Raw genomic sequence first — 15241 nt, forward strand, 5'->3', positions numbered from 1 at the left:
GTATTTTTGTCCTTTGAATCACATAGTATTTATTGAAGTGCATCTACTTTGACAGCAACTGTTATTTCTACATTTATGGTTAACAAGGAGGAATGACAGAACATAAATACTGGAAATGGAATCTAAACTTGTCTCATGACTGTGTCTCATGACTTAAATGAACAACTACTACACTAAATGAAAACACAAATATAGGAAGGATTTTCAATTACAGATTAAATGTACAAGAATATTTGCATAGCTAGTCGTCATGATGTTTTCTGACTGTTCACTACAATGTATTTGCATTCTATCTTTACAATGGTTAAAAACACTATAGGCCAACTCAATTGGTTAGGGGGGCTAATTGACTTGGCAATTTACTAATGAATCCTGACAGCGTTATTTTGTGCGTATCATAGCTTTTTAGGTCAATGTCTTCTGTAAAGGCAGCATTCGAATAATCTCATCATCAATAATTTAACTTTTTATGGTAAATAAATAAATAAAAATATGATAGTTTTAGAGTTACATTTATTACACAATTGACATTGTAAAATGTGTCCCTACCATAAATTCTACAGATTATTTCTGACAAAACTGTCAGGAAATAACAGGACAAACTGTTTCCTTTGTTACTGTCATAGACACATCAGCAATTAATCTGAGATTTTGGGGTGTTCATCCTCAGATCAAAATGTAATCAGCATATGAGCATTCCGTTTGAGGGGTGTATGTTCAAAGACCTACAATTTGTGAAAGGGCTTGGTCCTACTCTCGAGGAACATCTGTGAATATTCGTAGTCCATGCATTTCTTGGATCTCCTCCTTGAGTGCCTGTGGATGAGAACATAGCACTTTTCAGCTGTGCTGTTTTTGCAACAATTTTGCAAATGGAATAAAATGCAATACAGGATAATAATTTCGCCTGAAAGGTTTGACATAATACTTGACATACTTGACTATTTGTTGTTGCTTTCTCTCTCCCCCCACACAACCGATCGGTACAAAACAATATCAACCAAAGCAGATGTAACATTTTGACAGCTATATAGCCTATATGCTTCCATACAATGGTGCAAACTAATCCAGAATATATCTCATTCTGACTAGTTGGTGTTGTTGAACGGTTCTTTTCCCTTTAAATTCATTGGATTCTATGTGGACTTCATACATGGCACCACAGCCACCTGAGAACAGAAAACATAATGATACACAATTGTCATGAGCGCACCAAGGAATCAGAGACGTCATGCCCATAAGGGGAACAAGGTCACGTGCCCCCTCAGATTTGTCCTGTTTTTGATTTGATTTTAGCTGCAGGACTCACAGGAGGTAAGTTTATAAATGCATTTGATTAAGCTATGCAGCATATTGATTTCTTTTTGATGAATAAATAAAACAATGTTGTTGTTTCTCTGTAATTCTAGCCAATTTATGACGTTTGCTTTAGCTAGCCTGCTAGATAGGTTCCCAATCTCCCAACCTCATAACTAGTGTAGCTTGTCTAACTATCTTAGCTGGCATGTCTGCTGGCAATTTTGCTAAACTTTAGAAAAGCAAGTAATTACTAAATGTACTGAATAAGACTCACATTCCTTTCAATATTTTACCCATATTTTAGCAGAGATGCAGGGAAGCATAACAAAAATAACCACCAGGCAGGAATATACAGACAGCTCAAGAGGTATGCTTAGAAAAATGCAGAAAAATATTTGGTTACAATGTAATCTGGCACCTTATATAATTATAGTTGTGAATTAATTATGATGCCATGATATGTGCCTGTATTGATATGTGTTATGATCCCATGTACTGTGTTGTAATTTGTATGTAATATCCTAGGCATATTAGTGCAGTATATTGATATGTGTTATTTACAATAGTCAGAATGACACCCTCATTAAAAGTGAACAGGTACAGAGGTATGCTTAGATAACCTATCCAGAAAAATCTTTTTTTTTTTTTAAAACATAGAATTAGGCGTAATGTTTATGCCTCTAGGTTTCAGAAAAAAGTTGTTTCAGGTATTTGAAAAATTCTCCAACTTCCCCCTCCATCCTCTCGTACTTCGTAACCCCTCTAAAATAATGGGTTCATGAAGCCCCTGCCTAGGCCGAGCACTAGACGAGCGTAGACTTACTAGCCCTCGCACAAATAAATTAAGAGATGAAGCTGAAAAGCTTTTTTTCTCCGGTAATAGTGATCATGGAGGGAGAGACATGGAGTGAGGGAAGTGAAGAGAGTTAAGATGAGATAGGTAAAAATGGAAGAGAGGAGTCTGAGAAGAAAGATCAGGCGACTGCTGTGCCTTTGAAGAATGCTAAGCAAGCAGATCTGGGGAATCCAAATAAGCGGATTGTCTATGAGGATTCTATGGTGATTGGAGTTTGGTTCTTATAAAAAGTCAATCATGGGGTTTTGGCAGATCCGTTTCAGGTCTCAAGTTGGGTGGAGAGTAGGATAGGGAAGTATGCATGCAGTATGCTAAGATAGAGATGAGCTTATTCGTTAGGATAGGATTCATATCCACCTTCCAGAGGGACTGAGCATTGTGCATGGTCCGACTGGGAGAACGAGAAATAATATGCTTTAGTTTACGGAGCAGGGCTCCACTCAAGGGCGTAATAGCAGTGCCTCTGAGTGTAGAGGTTGAGCAGCTAAAGAGGAAGGTTCATGGTGTGTGAGCACATGTGGCTTAGCTGTAATCGAGATGGATTGGAGGAGGAGCCTGTCGGTTTTGCTATGCTTTGATTTGGAGGTACTTTTGATCTGGTTGAGATATATTGAGCTATCTGGTTAGCGCATTCATGTTTGAAGGGTGAGCCCAGAAAGTGTAGTAATTGTGGAGGCAGTCGTGAGGCCAGGGCTACAGAGTGCCTGGTAAAGGTGAAACAGACACAGGTGGGACTGGGTGTTACATAAGCAGAAGCAGTGAGAAGGATGAATCAGGAGGTAGGGCTCAGGGCTCTCCATGTTGCCTGCTCAGAGGGAGGACAAATAGTAAATGTTATAGTAAAAGTAAATGTGGTTGTGAATTGTGCTGCACAAGTAGAAGGCTGGTCAGATAAAATTGGAATTGTTGGGTAGAGCAGCTGAACATTTTCTGGATATTGTAGATATTTCTGCAAAGGATCTACAGAAGATGTTGGAAGAGGTAGTGTTGCCCACTCAGGTCTGTGGTTAGAGATAGTGCTGGGTATGGTAGTACAGGCAGTTTGGGCTGGGTTTTTGGTTGTTCTTCCTTAAGTATTTTCTTGAACTTATGAGTGCATCTATGCATCTGGAACTCCAACATGTGAGAGAGTAAATCAAGTACAGGTCGTTGCGGTAAAGCACTATTATTATTATTGATGCCAACCGCCAATAATCCACACAAGAAGAATGCACTATCCTAGGAAGCCCAAGCTTCTCGCATTTCGTTCCAATATTCGAGTAAACGATACCTAATATGGAAGGATGACCACGCGAGTGTGAGTCCACTGAATACCAGTAAGACAACAACCAATTCAGCGTCGTAGTAACATACATGTCATTATGCATGATGTAGCTAGATCAGGACCCCTTTTGACACCCATGTTTCGAGGTCTATTTACCTGATATGTCCACAACTTTTAGAGACGTGGCCGATGGAAACTTCTTTGAGAATATGTGCAATTCGTGTCTCTCCATCGGTCTCAGAAGACAGTCCTCTGCAACTGTCTAGAAACCAAAATAGCCTAAAACAAATGTTTTCAAAGACAGTTAGCGAACGTTTGCTAACTCACAATACATATGAAATGAAATGTGACGTTAGCTAAGCTCACGTCAAATGGTCAGTGTCACTTGCTGTCTGATTTGATTGAGTGAGCACAAAATATTCGCACTCAACCTTCAAATTTAGCTAGTCTAACGTTATGCATTAGAATGAATGAAATATATTTTTTTGAAGAAATTTTAAAATAGAGAGCATCGTGACTAAGTACTTTAATGGAGATAAAACAATAATGAACAGTAATCCACCACACGTTTATAAAAAGTCATGACCCTCGCATTGAGGTTTTAATAAAAACCGCGCCTCGATGTCAACAATGTTGATGGTCGTCTCCACAATATGACGTAGGTATCAGAGTCACGCAAACATCAACGTAAACTCACTTTGGGGTAACTGGCGCCCTCTTATGGACCGGAGACAACCATCACTCTTTTCACACTTTATTAGGCCTAATTAAATAACAACAAATGGTACAATAATTTGTATTTTAAGGATTTTCCTTGACAATGCTATACAGGACAAAACTACATAAAAACATGAACAATAAAATACATATTTATGTGATTGGTGTGTTATATACTTAGTTAGCAAAACACTAAAACATTTTCTTAAATATTTCATGGTAGATGATTTTGAGGATATCCATAATGGGTTCCCTTGAGATATAGACAAATTCAAGACTACACTGGCATTAGTCCATAGATAACTGCTCACATGTGTTGTGCAAAATGTAGCAATATTAGCACTGGGACATTGTTAAGAAAACATTTACAAGGCACTTTGGTATTTAAAGTATCTAATACTATCCCTATCGTTTCCCATAGTGTCTATTTCTTTGTGGAGGGTAGTAGGCTACTCTTGGAGTAAATCATTTCTGTCATACTAATTTTCCATTGGGATGAAGTATCCATGCATGTCCATGTGAATCTCTGCATTCATATAGGCTCGAGCTACCTCCTTGAAAGACTTTGCATCCAGCACCAAGATGAAGCCAGATTCCCCTGGATTGGAGTTGATGACTGTTGTCAAGACCACACCTGGACATAGGAGACATTTTGTTTGAATATGTTGGACAGACTTTCATTGAAATTCTAACTTTATTCAGCATACATTGTGAATGTCTGGCCATTCAAATCAAAACATAAGTCTTCATATATTTAAGATTTGAGGACCATGTAAAGCAATCTCACCATCATCCTCTCCTTCTCCATTGGGTCTTGGAATGAACACAGGCTCTGATGGCCAGCAGTTCTCCTCACTCCATTCAGTCCTCTCCTTTGTCTCAATGTCCAACTTCATGATCTATTTATTAAAGTTAAGTATATAGTTAACAAAATATTAGATAAGCAACACATGCAGTTATGTTCACAAAGGCCTAAATTAAATCACAGGGACTTTTACCTTAGTTGCCACTGCTGTCATTGCAACACAAGTCATGTAGACAAATCTGTACTTCTTGCCATTGAAGTCATAATTGATCCTGGGTAGTTCCACACCTGTAGATACATTTTGGGATTGAACAACAAAATCAACACGAGTATATTGTGAAAGAAAATGTTGGGGTGATATGTATTTTGAGTGTCTATATAGGCACAAGAATTTAACAGAACATTGAGCAATACAAGTTTTGGTCTTACTGTCACAAAGCACCTCTGGCTGGCAGAGTAGTTTACCCTCTTTCTCTTTCACAGCGCTAGCTGTTGTGTATTGGAGTTTCACCATATCATCTCCAACATCAATCCCCTTCAGAAACAGTTCTCAACATTATAAAAACAGTTGACTACGCAATAGTTGAGAGCAATGTTAAAAGTTAAGATAGTAATCAGTTGCAAACCATTACCTTGTCAGTCTGTACAGGAAGGGCAAATCTTTTGCACTTTGGCACAGACATTGCGGAGGTCTTTGATTGTTCTTTTAACACATTTAGGTAGAACATGTTGTATAAGCTGGGATCTTCATAGGCGATAACATCAAAGATGACATGACCATCCTCTTCAAAGGCATTCACGTGATGGTACACTATCATTGCCTCTGTGTAGTACTTTATGCCCACTTCTTTGCCTGTCTTTCTATCGATCAGGTGAATCAGGGTCTGTCAAAATTGAAAACACAAAGGGACATCATTTCCATGAAATGGAAAAAACAACGTACTTGCACTTACATTGGACTCATTAAATTCATTGCCAAAGAAAATGAGTCTTATAACCCTTACATTTTCCTCAGGGAAAAACTTTAGACAACTAGCCCAGTTGACCCCTCTCATGTATGCTGTGGCCATCTTGAGGATGTCCAGTTTGAATGGCTGCTCAATGAAGATGAAGTAGTTGTCAGTCATGCCGAAGCTGTGGTAGTAGCTGGGGCTGAGGAGGGAGCGGCAGGGCACTGTGCAGATCACCTCAAGGTTCTTCAAGGCTGGAGAAGCATTGGCCTTACCTGATTAAACATATAAACAGATCATTTACAACCATTTACAGCTATTTGTAATGTTTTGTGAAAACTATCTGCTTCATGGTCAGGATACTTCTCTATCCATGGTGTAAAGCAATAAGACAAAACCCAGAAAGGTGATGGGTAAATGGTTCTGCTAAATGTTAGAGATTGTAAAATACAAGGTTATTGCTCAAATGGGTTAAAACATGACTTCAACAATTTAAAAAAGGTCTTGACCACTGCTATATGAGACTATGCATTTTCATCAGATACCAGTGAAGTTCAGAGTTTACAAGGTCAGTGGTCTAAAGTTTAACTCCTGGGGGGCAGACGTCTCTGCTGGCTGTCTCTATTTCCTTTTAATTGGTATCTGTTTTAGACTTGACAACAGAGGTGTGGACAGTGATCAAGTCCAAGGCAGAAACAACCTGGGGACTGGTGATACCCTATAACTAGGAATTAACTAACTCAAACAAAGATAGACAAGGTGATATTTTTGAAGATATACAGTACCAGTCAAAAGTTGGTACACACCTACTAATTCAAGGGTTTTTCTTTATTTTGACTATTTTCTACATTGTAGAATAATAGTGAAGACATCAAAACTATGAAATAACATATGGAATCATGTAGTAACCAACAAAAAAAAAAGTGTTAAACAAATCAAAAATCTATTTTATGTTTGAGATTCTTCAAAGTAGTCACCCTTTGTCTTGACAGCTTTGCACACTCCTGGCATTCTCTCATCCAGCTTCATGAGATAGTCACCTGGAATGTATTTCAATTAACAGCTGTGCCTTGTTAAAAGTTAATTTGTGGAATTTATCTTTCTTAATGCGTTTGAGACAATCAGTTGTGTTGTGACAAGGTAGGGGTGGTATACAGAAGATAGCCCTATTTGGTGAAAGACCAAGTCCATACTATGGCAAGAAAAGCTCAAATAAGCAAAGAGAAACAACAGTCCATCACTACTTGAAGACATGAAGGTCAGTCAATTAGGAACATTAAGAATTGTACATTTCTTCAAGTGCAGTCGCAAAAACCATCAAGCGCTGTGATGAAACTGGCTCTCATGAGGACCGCCACAGGAAAGGAAGACCCAGAGTTACCTCGGTTGCAGAGGATAAGTTCATTAGAGTTACCAGCCTCAGAAATTGCAGCCCAAATAAATGCTTCAGTGTTCAAGTAACATAACAGACATCTCAACATCAACTGTTCAGGAGAGACTGTGTGAATCAGGCCTGCAAAGAAACCACTACTAAAGGACACCAATAACACAGAGACTTTCTTGGGCCAAGAAACATGAGTAATGGACATTAGACCGGTGGAAATCTGTCCTTTGGTCTGATGAGTCCAAATTAGAGATTTTTCGTTCCAACCGCCGTGTCTTTGCGAGACGCAGAGTAGGTGAACAGATGACCTCTGCATGTGTGGTTCCCACTGTGAAGCATGGAGGAGGTGTGATGGTGCTTTGCTGATGACACTGTCAGTGATTTATTTAGAATTCAAGTCACACTTAAACGGCATGGCTACCACAGCATTCTGCAGCGATACGCCATCCTATCTGGTTTGCGATTAGTGGGACTATCATTTGTTTTTCAACAGGACAATGACCCAAAACACACCTTCAGGCTGTGTAAGGGCTATTTGACCAAGAAGGAGAGTGATGGTGCTGCATCAGATGACCTGGCCTCTACAATCACCCAACCTCAACCCAATCGAAAAGGTTTGGAATGAGTTGGACCGCAGAGTGAAGGAAAAGCAGCCAACAAGTGCTCAGCATTTGTGGGAACTCCTTCAATACTATTGAAAAGCATTCCTCATGAAGCTGGTTGAGAGAATGCCAAGATTGTGCAAAGATGTCATCAAGGCAAAGGGTGGCTCCTTTGAAGAATCTTAAATATGTTTTGATTTGTTCTACACTTTTTTGGTTACTACATGATTTCACATGTGTTATTTCAAAGTTTGATGTCTGCACTATTATTTTACCATGTAGAAAATAGTAAAAATAAAGAAAAACCCTTGAATGAGTAGGTGTGTCCAAACTTTTGACTGGTAGTGTACCTCCCGCAGTAGTGTCTGGAACCTTGAATAAGGTGTATTTAGTCTTTCCCTTCTCCGCTATTGAAGTTCCCATGTTGTAGGCTGTTCCGTCTTTATCGTAATGTGGATGGGATGTCACCAGGTTCACAGCAAGGTATTTCATGTAGTCAACCTAGTGAGATAACAAGATAGGCTTATAAACAGGTGTGTTCATACGTATGGTCATCCAGATGGCAACGCCAGTATTAACTTTAAATGACCTTGTCCTGAGTCTCCAGAGTCACAGGATCCACTTTGCGGATGTAGTTGGTTTCAGAGGTTGCATAATAATCCTTCCCATATCGAATGAAATTGTTGCCACAGTTGTCAGTGAAGTCTGGGACCGTGTGGTTAAGAAAGGTGATCACCCTGGAGACAAAGATCATTTAAATCAGCAACAGGCAAATTCATAGGGACAAATTAAATTAAATCATCAACATTCAGATCAGATGCACTATCGTGCCTGATCTTTTGCTACAGCATGCCAAAACATAATTGATTTCAACATCTTGCCTTTTTAATGTGCAAAAATGAACCATCTGTAATGTACTACCTAGATATGACGTTTTTGCCTGGGTCCGGGTAGGCCATTGTCCCCATTTCAGACACAACAATTCTTTTGGCTGCCATGTTGTCTTTGTATGTGTCTCCACGTAAATATCTGCTTCTGTAGATTACCTCACCTGAAGAAAATAATTGTACACACACACCACACACACACAATGATTTACTTCTATTGAGAGTTTAATTGCTAAATGTGGGAATTAATTGTACTCACACAACCCATGGCGCCCATAGCACTAAAAAGCCCAAAAGCTTGCCAATTGGACTTATCATCAGATCATCTTGTTCGAGTTTCTATATCACAAAAAAGAGAAACACTTCCAGTCATTTTACCATCTTTGAATGTAAAGCTGTGCATCAGTGCCATCCCATCGAACCAGTGGTTGTATGTGGTATCCCCCACTGAGAATATGCCTGGCCCATTGCGCAACAACGTGCCTTGCAGCCAGCTTGGAAGGTTTCCTATATAAAACAATAGTTTAGTTTTACAAAACAGCATGAGGGGGGGTCTATGACAATGTGTCCACTCCGCCAGCAAGAATAAGTAAGATACAGCAAGAATAAGGCTGTGTCCTCTGTGATTTTCCTTCAAAATAAAAGTTGTGCAATTAAGATGGCGAGAAATAATACAAAAGGTCAAAATTCATAACAGTATATGGGGAAATGTTAGCAGACTTACAATTTTGTTTAACAATAAGAAGAAATGTATAAAGTTAATCACCTTTACAGCACAAGTAATATTATAGCATTGACATTATTGCATTAAAATAATTACTAGATAGTTATGGTAACAGTAATACAAATAAAACATTCATAATGATACTATTAATAACAATATTATTATAATAAACTTTAGAAAACACTTAAATCCCATAGTTAATTAGCCTATTCGTATTGCACGATGTTCAGTACATTTTCATATTGGACATACAGTACTGCACAACTTCCTGTACATTCTGGCATAGTAAAAGGGGGGCCCTTCTACTCAGGAGCACCACTAGTTTCGAAATCCACAGGGTTTACAACCGAGGAGCGTCACTGCTCATTCTGCACCCCTTAAAACCTTTTCCTGCAGTGGGCTAGGTCAGGGTCACAGAGTGAAACAGAAGTATACAACTCACACACAGGGTTATGGGCTTTAAACATTAAAAACAACAACTGTACCATACCAGATATGGACTTGAAATGTATACAATTGTTTGCATCCCAATATTACACTTTCACAGAAGACTGAAATATAACAATCATTTGACATGGAAAAAACAGATTTTCAGCGGCTTTTTTGAAATCATGTTTATTAATTATGAAAAATATTAACATTCAACCCACGAGGTCATTTGACTGCAGGAAAGTGCTACAGAGTGGCCTATCAGCTTAAATCCAATCAGTTTTTCATATTGGACATACTGCACTGTACATAATTCTCTGTACATTGTGTCGCAGTAAAAGGGAGGCCCTTCTACTCAGGAGTGCCACTAGTTTCCAAATCAGAGCGTACACCCAGAGGAGTGTCGCTGCTCATTTTGCAGCCCTTAAAGTGTGGCCAATCAGCTTAAATCCCATAGTATTTTCATACTGGAAATACATATTGCTCTCATTTACAGCAATGACTGGGGAACATTTACAGGGGAGAGGAGAGGGAATGAGCGAAATTGGAAGCTGGGGAAGATTAGGTGGCCATGATGGTATGAGGGCCATATTGGGAATTTAGCAAGGACACTGAGGTTCACACCCCTATGCTTATAATAAGTGATATGGGATCTTTAGTGACCTTTAGTTTAAAGTCCCATCCAAAAGATGGCACTCTGCACAGTCTACTCAGGAGCACTTCTAGTTTCCAAATCCACAGAGTTTACACACAGAGGAGCGTCGCTGCTCATTTGGCGGCCCATCAACTTAAAAATCCAATGTTTTTTTACACATTGGACATTCATAGTGCACTGTACAAATGGGACAGCAAGCCTCACAAGGGCCGCCAAATACACAGCGACGCTTCTCTGGGTGTAAACTATTGGATTTCATTTCCAAAATCTGTGTCCCGGGAGTACTTCGTAATTTTGGCCTGCTTCGCAACGGTCACTCTGGCTACTATAACTGTAGTAGCCTAGTACTGGTGAATAACTAATAAGAGAAGAAATGGTCTTTGTTCCAGGAATGGTCTTTGTTCCAGGCCTCCAGAATATTGTTAATTGACTATGAGATACAATTTTGAAAACTGGGTTCAACATTTTGCGAAACAACCACATCCATTAGCCTTTCACATGGACATTATTTAAATCATTAAAAGCCTATAACTATGCGGTTCGTGCCATAAAGCTATTAACCGTCAGATTGTGGCAAATTGTGGGATGTCGTCATAGATATTAAAACCAGGGGATCTCTCTGACCCTGTATGTGTAGCCCATCTATCTGATGCGTTCTGGTCAGAAAGAGTATAACGTTGTTGCCACCAGTAGCATTGAATGCAAGGGAAGCCAGCAAGCATTTGGCCTCCCTTGACAAAATATATATATATATACACACACTGCTCAAAAAAATAAAGGGAACACTTAAACAACACAATGTAACTCCAAGTCAATCACACTTCTTGTGAAATCAAACTGTCCACTTAGGAAGCAACACTGATTGACAATACATTTCACATGCTGTTGTGCAAATGGAATAGACAACAGGTGGAAATGATAGGCAATTAGCAAGACACCCCAATAAAGGAGTGGTATGAGGGCCCGACGTCCACAGGTGGGGGTTATGCTTACAGCCCAACACCGTGCAGGACATTTGGCATTTGCCAGAGAACATCAAGATTGGCAAATTCGTCACTGGCGCCCTGTGCTCTTCACAGATGAAAGCAGGTTCACACCGAGCACGTGTAACAGACGTGACAGAGTCTGGAGACGCCGTGGAGAACGTTCTGCTGCCTGCAACATCCTCCAGCATGAAAGTGGTTTGGCGGTGGGTCAGTCATGGTGTGGGGTGGCATTTCTTTGGGGTCCGCACAGCCCTCCATGTGCTTGCCAGAGGTAGCCTGACTGCCATTAGGTACCGAGATGAGATCCTCAGACCCCTTGTGAGACCATATGCTGGTGCGGTTGGCCCTGGGTTCCTCCTAATGCAAGACAATGCTAGACCTCATGTGGCTGGAGTGTGTCAGCAGTTCCTGCAAGAGGAAGGCATTGATGCTCTGGACTGGCGCCCGTTCCCCAGACCTGAATCCAATTGAGCACATCATGTCTCGCTCCATCCACCAACGCCACGTTGCACCACAAACTGTCCAGGAGTTGGCGGATGCTTTAGTCCAGATCTGGGAGGAGATCCCTCAGGAGGCCATCCACCACCTCATCAGGAGCATGCCCAGGCGTTGTAGGGATTTCATACAGGCATGTGGAGGCCACACACACTACTGAGCCTCATTTTGACTTGTTTTAAGGACATTACATCAAAGTTGGATCAGCCTGTAGTGTGGTTTTCCACTTTAATTTTGAGTGTGACTCCAAATCCAGACCTCCATGGGTTGATAAATTTGATTTCCATTGATAATTTGTGTGATTTTGTTGTCAGCACATTCAACTATGTAAAGAAAAAAGTATTTAATTAGAATATTTCATTCATTCAGATCTAGGATGTGTTATTTTAGTGTTCCCTTTATTTTTTTTGAGCAGTGTACATTGATAGCCAATCAGCATTCAGCTAAACTGTGAATGATCCTGGTGCACAAAAAAAAAAAAAAGGAAAGCCAGTTTGGATTTGGCTTCACACCAATCACATCAAGCCAGATTTCATTGAGAGAAAAAAAATATTTAATTCTTGCCTCTCCTTGTGTTGTTGTCCTCCAGTGTCTGGCTAGCTAAAATTGTCCCTTTTCTAAATTAGCCATGGACAGAGATTTGAACTTGTGGTTTTACTTAATTCTCCTTACTGGCCAATGATTATAAAGGCGATTCTGATCCAACCAAAAATTCATAAGTTGTGCCTCTGGCCTGAGAGGATAGAAGTTCAACATGTAGCTAGATGTAGTAGGCTAATGTTTACTAGCTGGCTAATCATTGGCCATGAAATGCTTGCAAGCAAGCACTTTAGCCAGGTAGCTTATGACAACAAAAACTAAAAGCTTGTACTGTATGACAGTCATTGATGTTTCGGGACATGAAAGAGAGGAGGATGGCACTGGCGTTTCTCTACAAGTAGGGTGAAGCAACATGTTTTTCTAACAAACACACACACACACACACACACACACACACACAACACACACACACACACACACACACAGCGAGGGAAAGAAAGAAGTACCATGGACAGCCACATGATATTTAGCATACATTGATTGGACTACATTGTTTTTGGAATATTTTGGTTGTCACTGTATTAGACTAAGCTTAGGTGAGTTGATGATGTTGCCATTTTGATGTTGCCATTTTGAAGTTGAAATGGTGCTGGAATAGTGGAAGCAGCTCCTGTTTTCTTTGGGACTTGAGGTAACTCTCAGGTGTTCTAAATCAATAGTTGTTCAGTTGTCTGAAAATCTCAGAAACATTGATTTAATTGACCATGCTGTAGGTCATGTAACTGTTTGTTATATGCAATATGCTTTGTGGACTCCACCAGACAGATGTTTTCTCTGGTTTTGTGATGAAACAAAGTTATGGTTGAATATATTCTGCCACTGCCTCTTCTTATTGTCTCGGGCTTAGGCCAATATCACGATGTCAAGGCATATGAACAGGATAAAAGAAAACAAAGCAATTATCACAACCCCTAAATTGTAATAGGCAATTTTTTCCTGGCTTGGCTTCTCTAGTGATTTTACCCACGCACTGCTACTGCCCTAGTTATACCTGTGAATGTTACTGCGCATGTTATGTTGATAATGAAAATGATCTAAAGTTTCCATAACCATCTCACCAGGTTACATACCTTTGAGGTCTGCCTTCACTGGATCAGGTCTTTCTTCTATGTTTTTAGCGTAGTCGTAGGCCATCCTTATTGAGATGAAAGACAAATATTCATGCGTTACCTTCCTTAGAAGTTATGAGAGACGAAAAAGGGTGTCGTTTATATATTAGACAAAAGAAACCACTCCCATTTCTGAGTTTCCAAGTAGTAGCCTAATATAAGCGCAAGACGCTTACATTTGAGTCATTTAGCAGACGCTCTTATGTGGAGCGACTTATAGTAGTGAGTGCATACATTTTCATACTTTTTTTCGTACTGCCCCGCAGTGGTAATCGAACTCACAATGCTCTACCAACTGAGATACACGAAACTATAGCATATCATCTTTCTGTTATCTTGTCTACTGACTGACTATATTGTGTATGTTCCTGATCGGTCATTAGCAGTTCACATATGGAGCGAGATACCTGCCAAAAGGTTGAACGTACATACCATTAGGATCATAAGAAAAGTAAACTTGAAATTTAATCTGTGAACATACAAACACCATGTTACGATTACCAACTAACATTTTAAGCTTGAACAAATCTTGTGTTGCAATTCTGACCTACAATAATACCTTTTAGAGTTTTGGCAGTGTCATCTTAAGAACGCAAAAACAATGACACCAAAAGGCCACACTAACAAGCATAAAAAAACGGAAGTCAGAGAAACCAGAATGAGGTATGTTGCACATTATCAAGTTAAAAGTCTCCATTCTCTATTACTCCTCAGTTGAGTTTACTTCACATATTGGTAGTTAATGTAATAGATTTGTTTGCCAGGGCAAATCTAGATAGCACTAGCTCTATTATGCCTTTTATCTCTGGGTGACGTGGACATCCCCATGCTCGCACCTTATCAATATATGACTAATTCAATATTGCACCATCCCATTCTCTGAGCTCTATCTGCAATCATAACCAGTTGTATCTACCAAGAATAATGAAACATATAATAATAAATGTTTGGTGAGTCTATGAATGATTTAATTATTTAATAGACTCACTGCTACTCAATATTTTTTTTATTGAATATTTTGATATTTCTTTCATCACTTAAAATCTTGCCAAAGCATATTCTGTAGGAGGGGTTCATATAAATGTAAAATAATTGTAGAACTCGATTTGTGTTTTATAACTGTTTTTATTATAGGGCTCCCCTTAACAGGAGACTCTAGCTCACAGGCCTTTAAATATAGCCTCTAAATACATTTTAAACAAAATAGTTGAAGAAGCATGTGCAGTGGCAGTGGCTGATAGAAAAAAAACGATTTGGCAATACGAATAGGCAATAGATAGTTATGACCATTCCACTCAGGACAGGTTATATACTAGACTTAATCAAGATTTTGTTTAGTCTCTTTTATTGATATGGATAGGTAGTTAAATGACTACAGACCCGTAGCACCCACGTCCGTAGCCATGAAGTGCTTTGAAAGGCTGGTAATGGCTCACATCAACACCATTATCCCAGAAACCCTAGACCCACTCCAATTTG

The 15241-nt window shown here is 39.5% G+C and overlaps 1 protein-coding gene across 3 annotated transcripts; it reads right to left on the minus strand.

Moving 5' to 3' along the window:
- Nucleotides 1–3930: 3930 nt before the first annotated feature.
- On the minus strand, nt 3931–13845 carry LOC112249158 (beta,beta-carotene 15,15'-dioxygenase). 3 transcript variants are annotated; one of them, XM_024418854.2, is made up of 11 exons: nt 13724–13845; nt 9143–9271; nt 8799–8928; nt 8467–8614; nt 8228–8378; nt 5946–6166; nt 5574–5825; nt 5371–5476; nt 5135–5229; nt 4924–5035; nt 3931–4770 (listed from the first exon to the last, which is right to left on the minus strand). In XM_024418854.2, exons 1-11 carry the CDS (start codon nt 13785–13787, stop codon nt 4616–4618), a joined length of 1563 nt encoding a protein of 520 aa, XP_024274622.1. In that variant the 5' UTR covers nt 13788–13845; the 3' UTR covers nt 3931–4615. The 3 variants fall into 3 exon arrangements, with proteins under 3 accessions (XP_024274622.1, XP_024274621.1, XP_024274623.1); XM_024418853.2 differs by having other exon boundaries at nt 8210–8378; XM_024418855.1 differs by lacking the exon at nt 9143–9271 and adding an exon at nt 9024–9103 and having other exon boundaries at nt 8210–8378; nt 13724–13815.
- Between the last annotated feature and the right edge of the window lie 1396 nt (nt 13846–15241).

The sequence above is a fragment of the Oncorhynchus tshawytscha genome, linkage group LG04, assembly GCF_018296145.1.
Source record: "Oncorhynchus tshawytscha isolate Ot180627B linkage group LG04, Otsh_v2.0, whole genome shotgun sequence".
Lineage (NCBI taxonomy): Eukaryota > Metazoa > Chordata > Actinopteri > Salmoniformes > Salmonidae > Oncorhynchus > Oncorhynchus tshawytscha.

Coding starts and splice junctions, on each gene's coding strand:
- LOC112249158 (XM_024418853.2), bottom strand. CDS start 13,787: ATGGCCTACGACTACGCTAAAAACATAGAAGAAAGACCTGATCCAGTG. Junction 8,615..8,798: donor GGCAAAAACGTCATATCTAG/GTAGTACATTAC, acceptor CTTTGTCTCCAG/GGTGATCACCTTTCTTAACC. Junction 5,230..5,370: donor GCCAGAGGTGCTTTGTGACA/GTAAGACCAAAA, acceptor ATGTATCTACAG/GTGTGGAACTACCCAGGATC.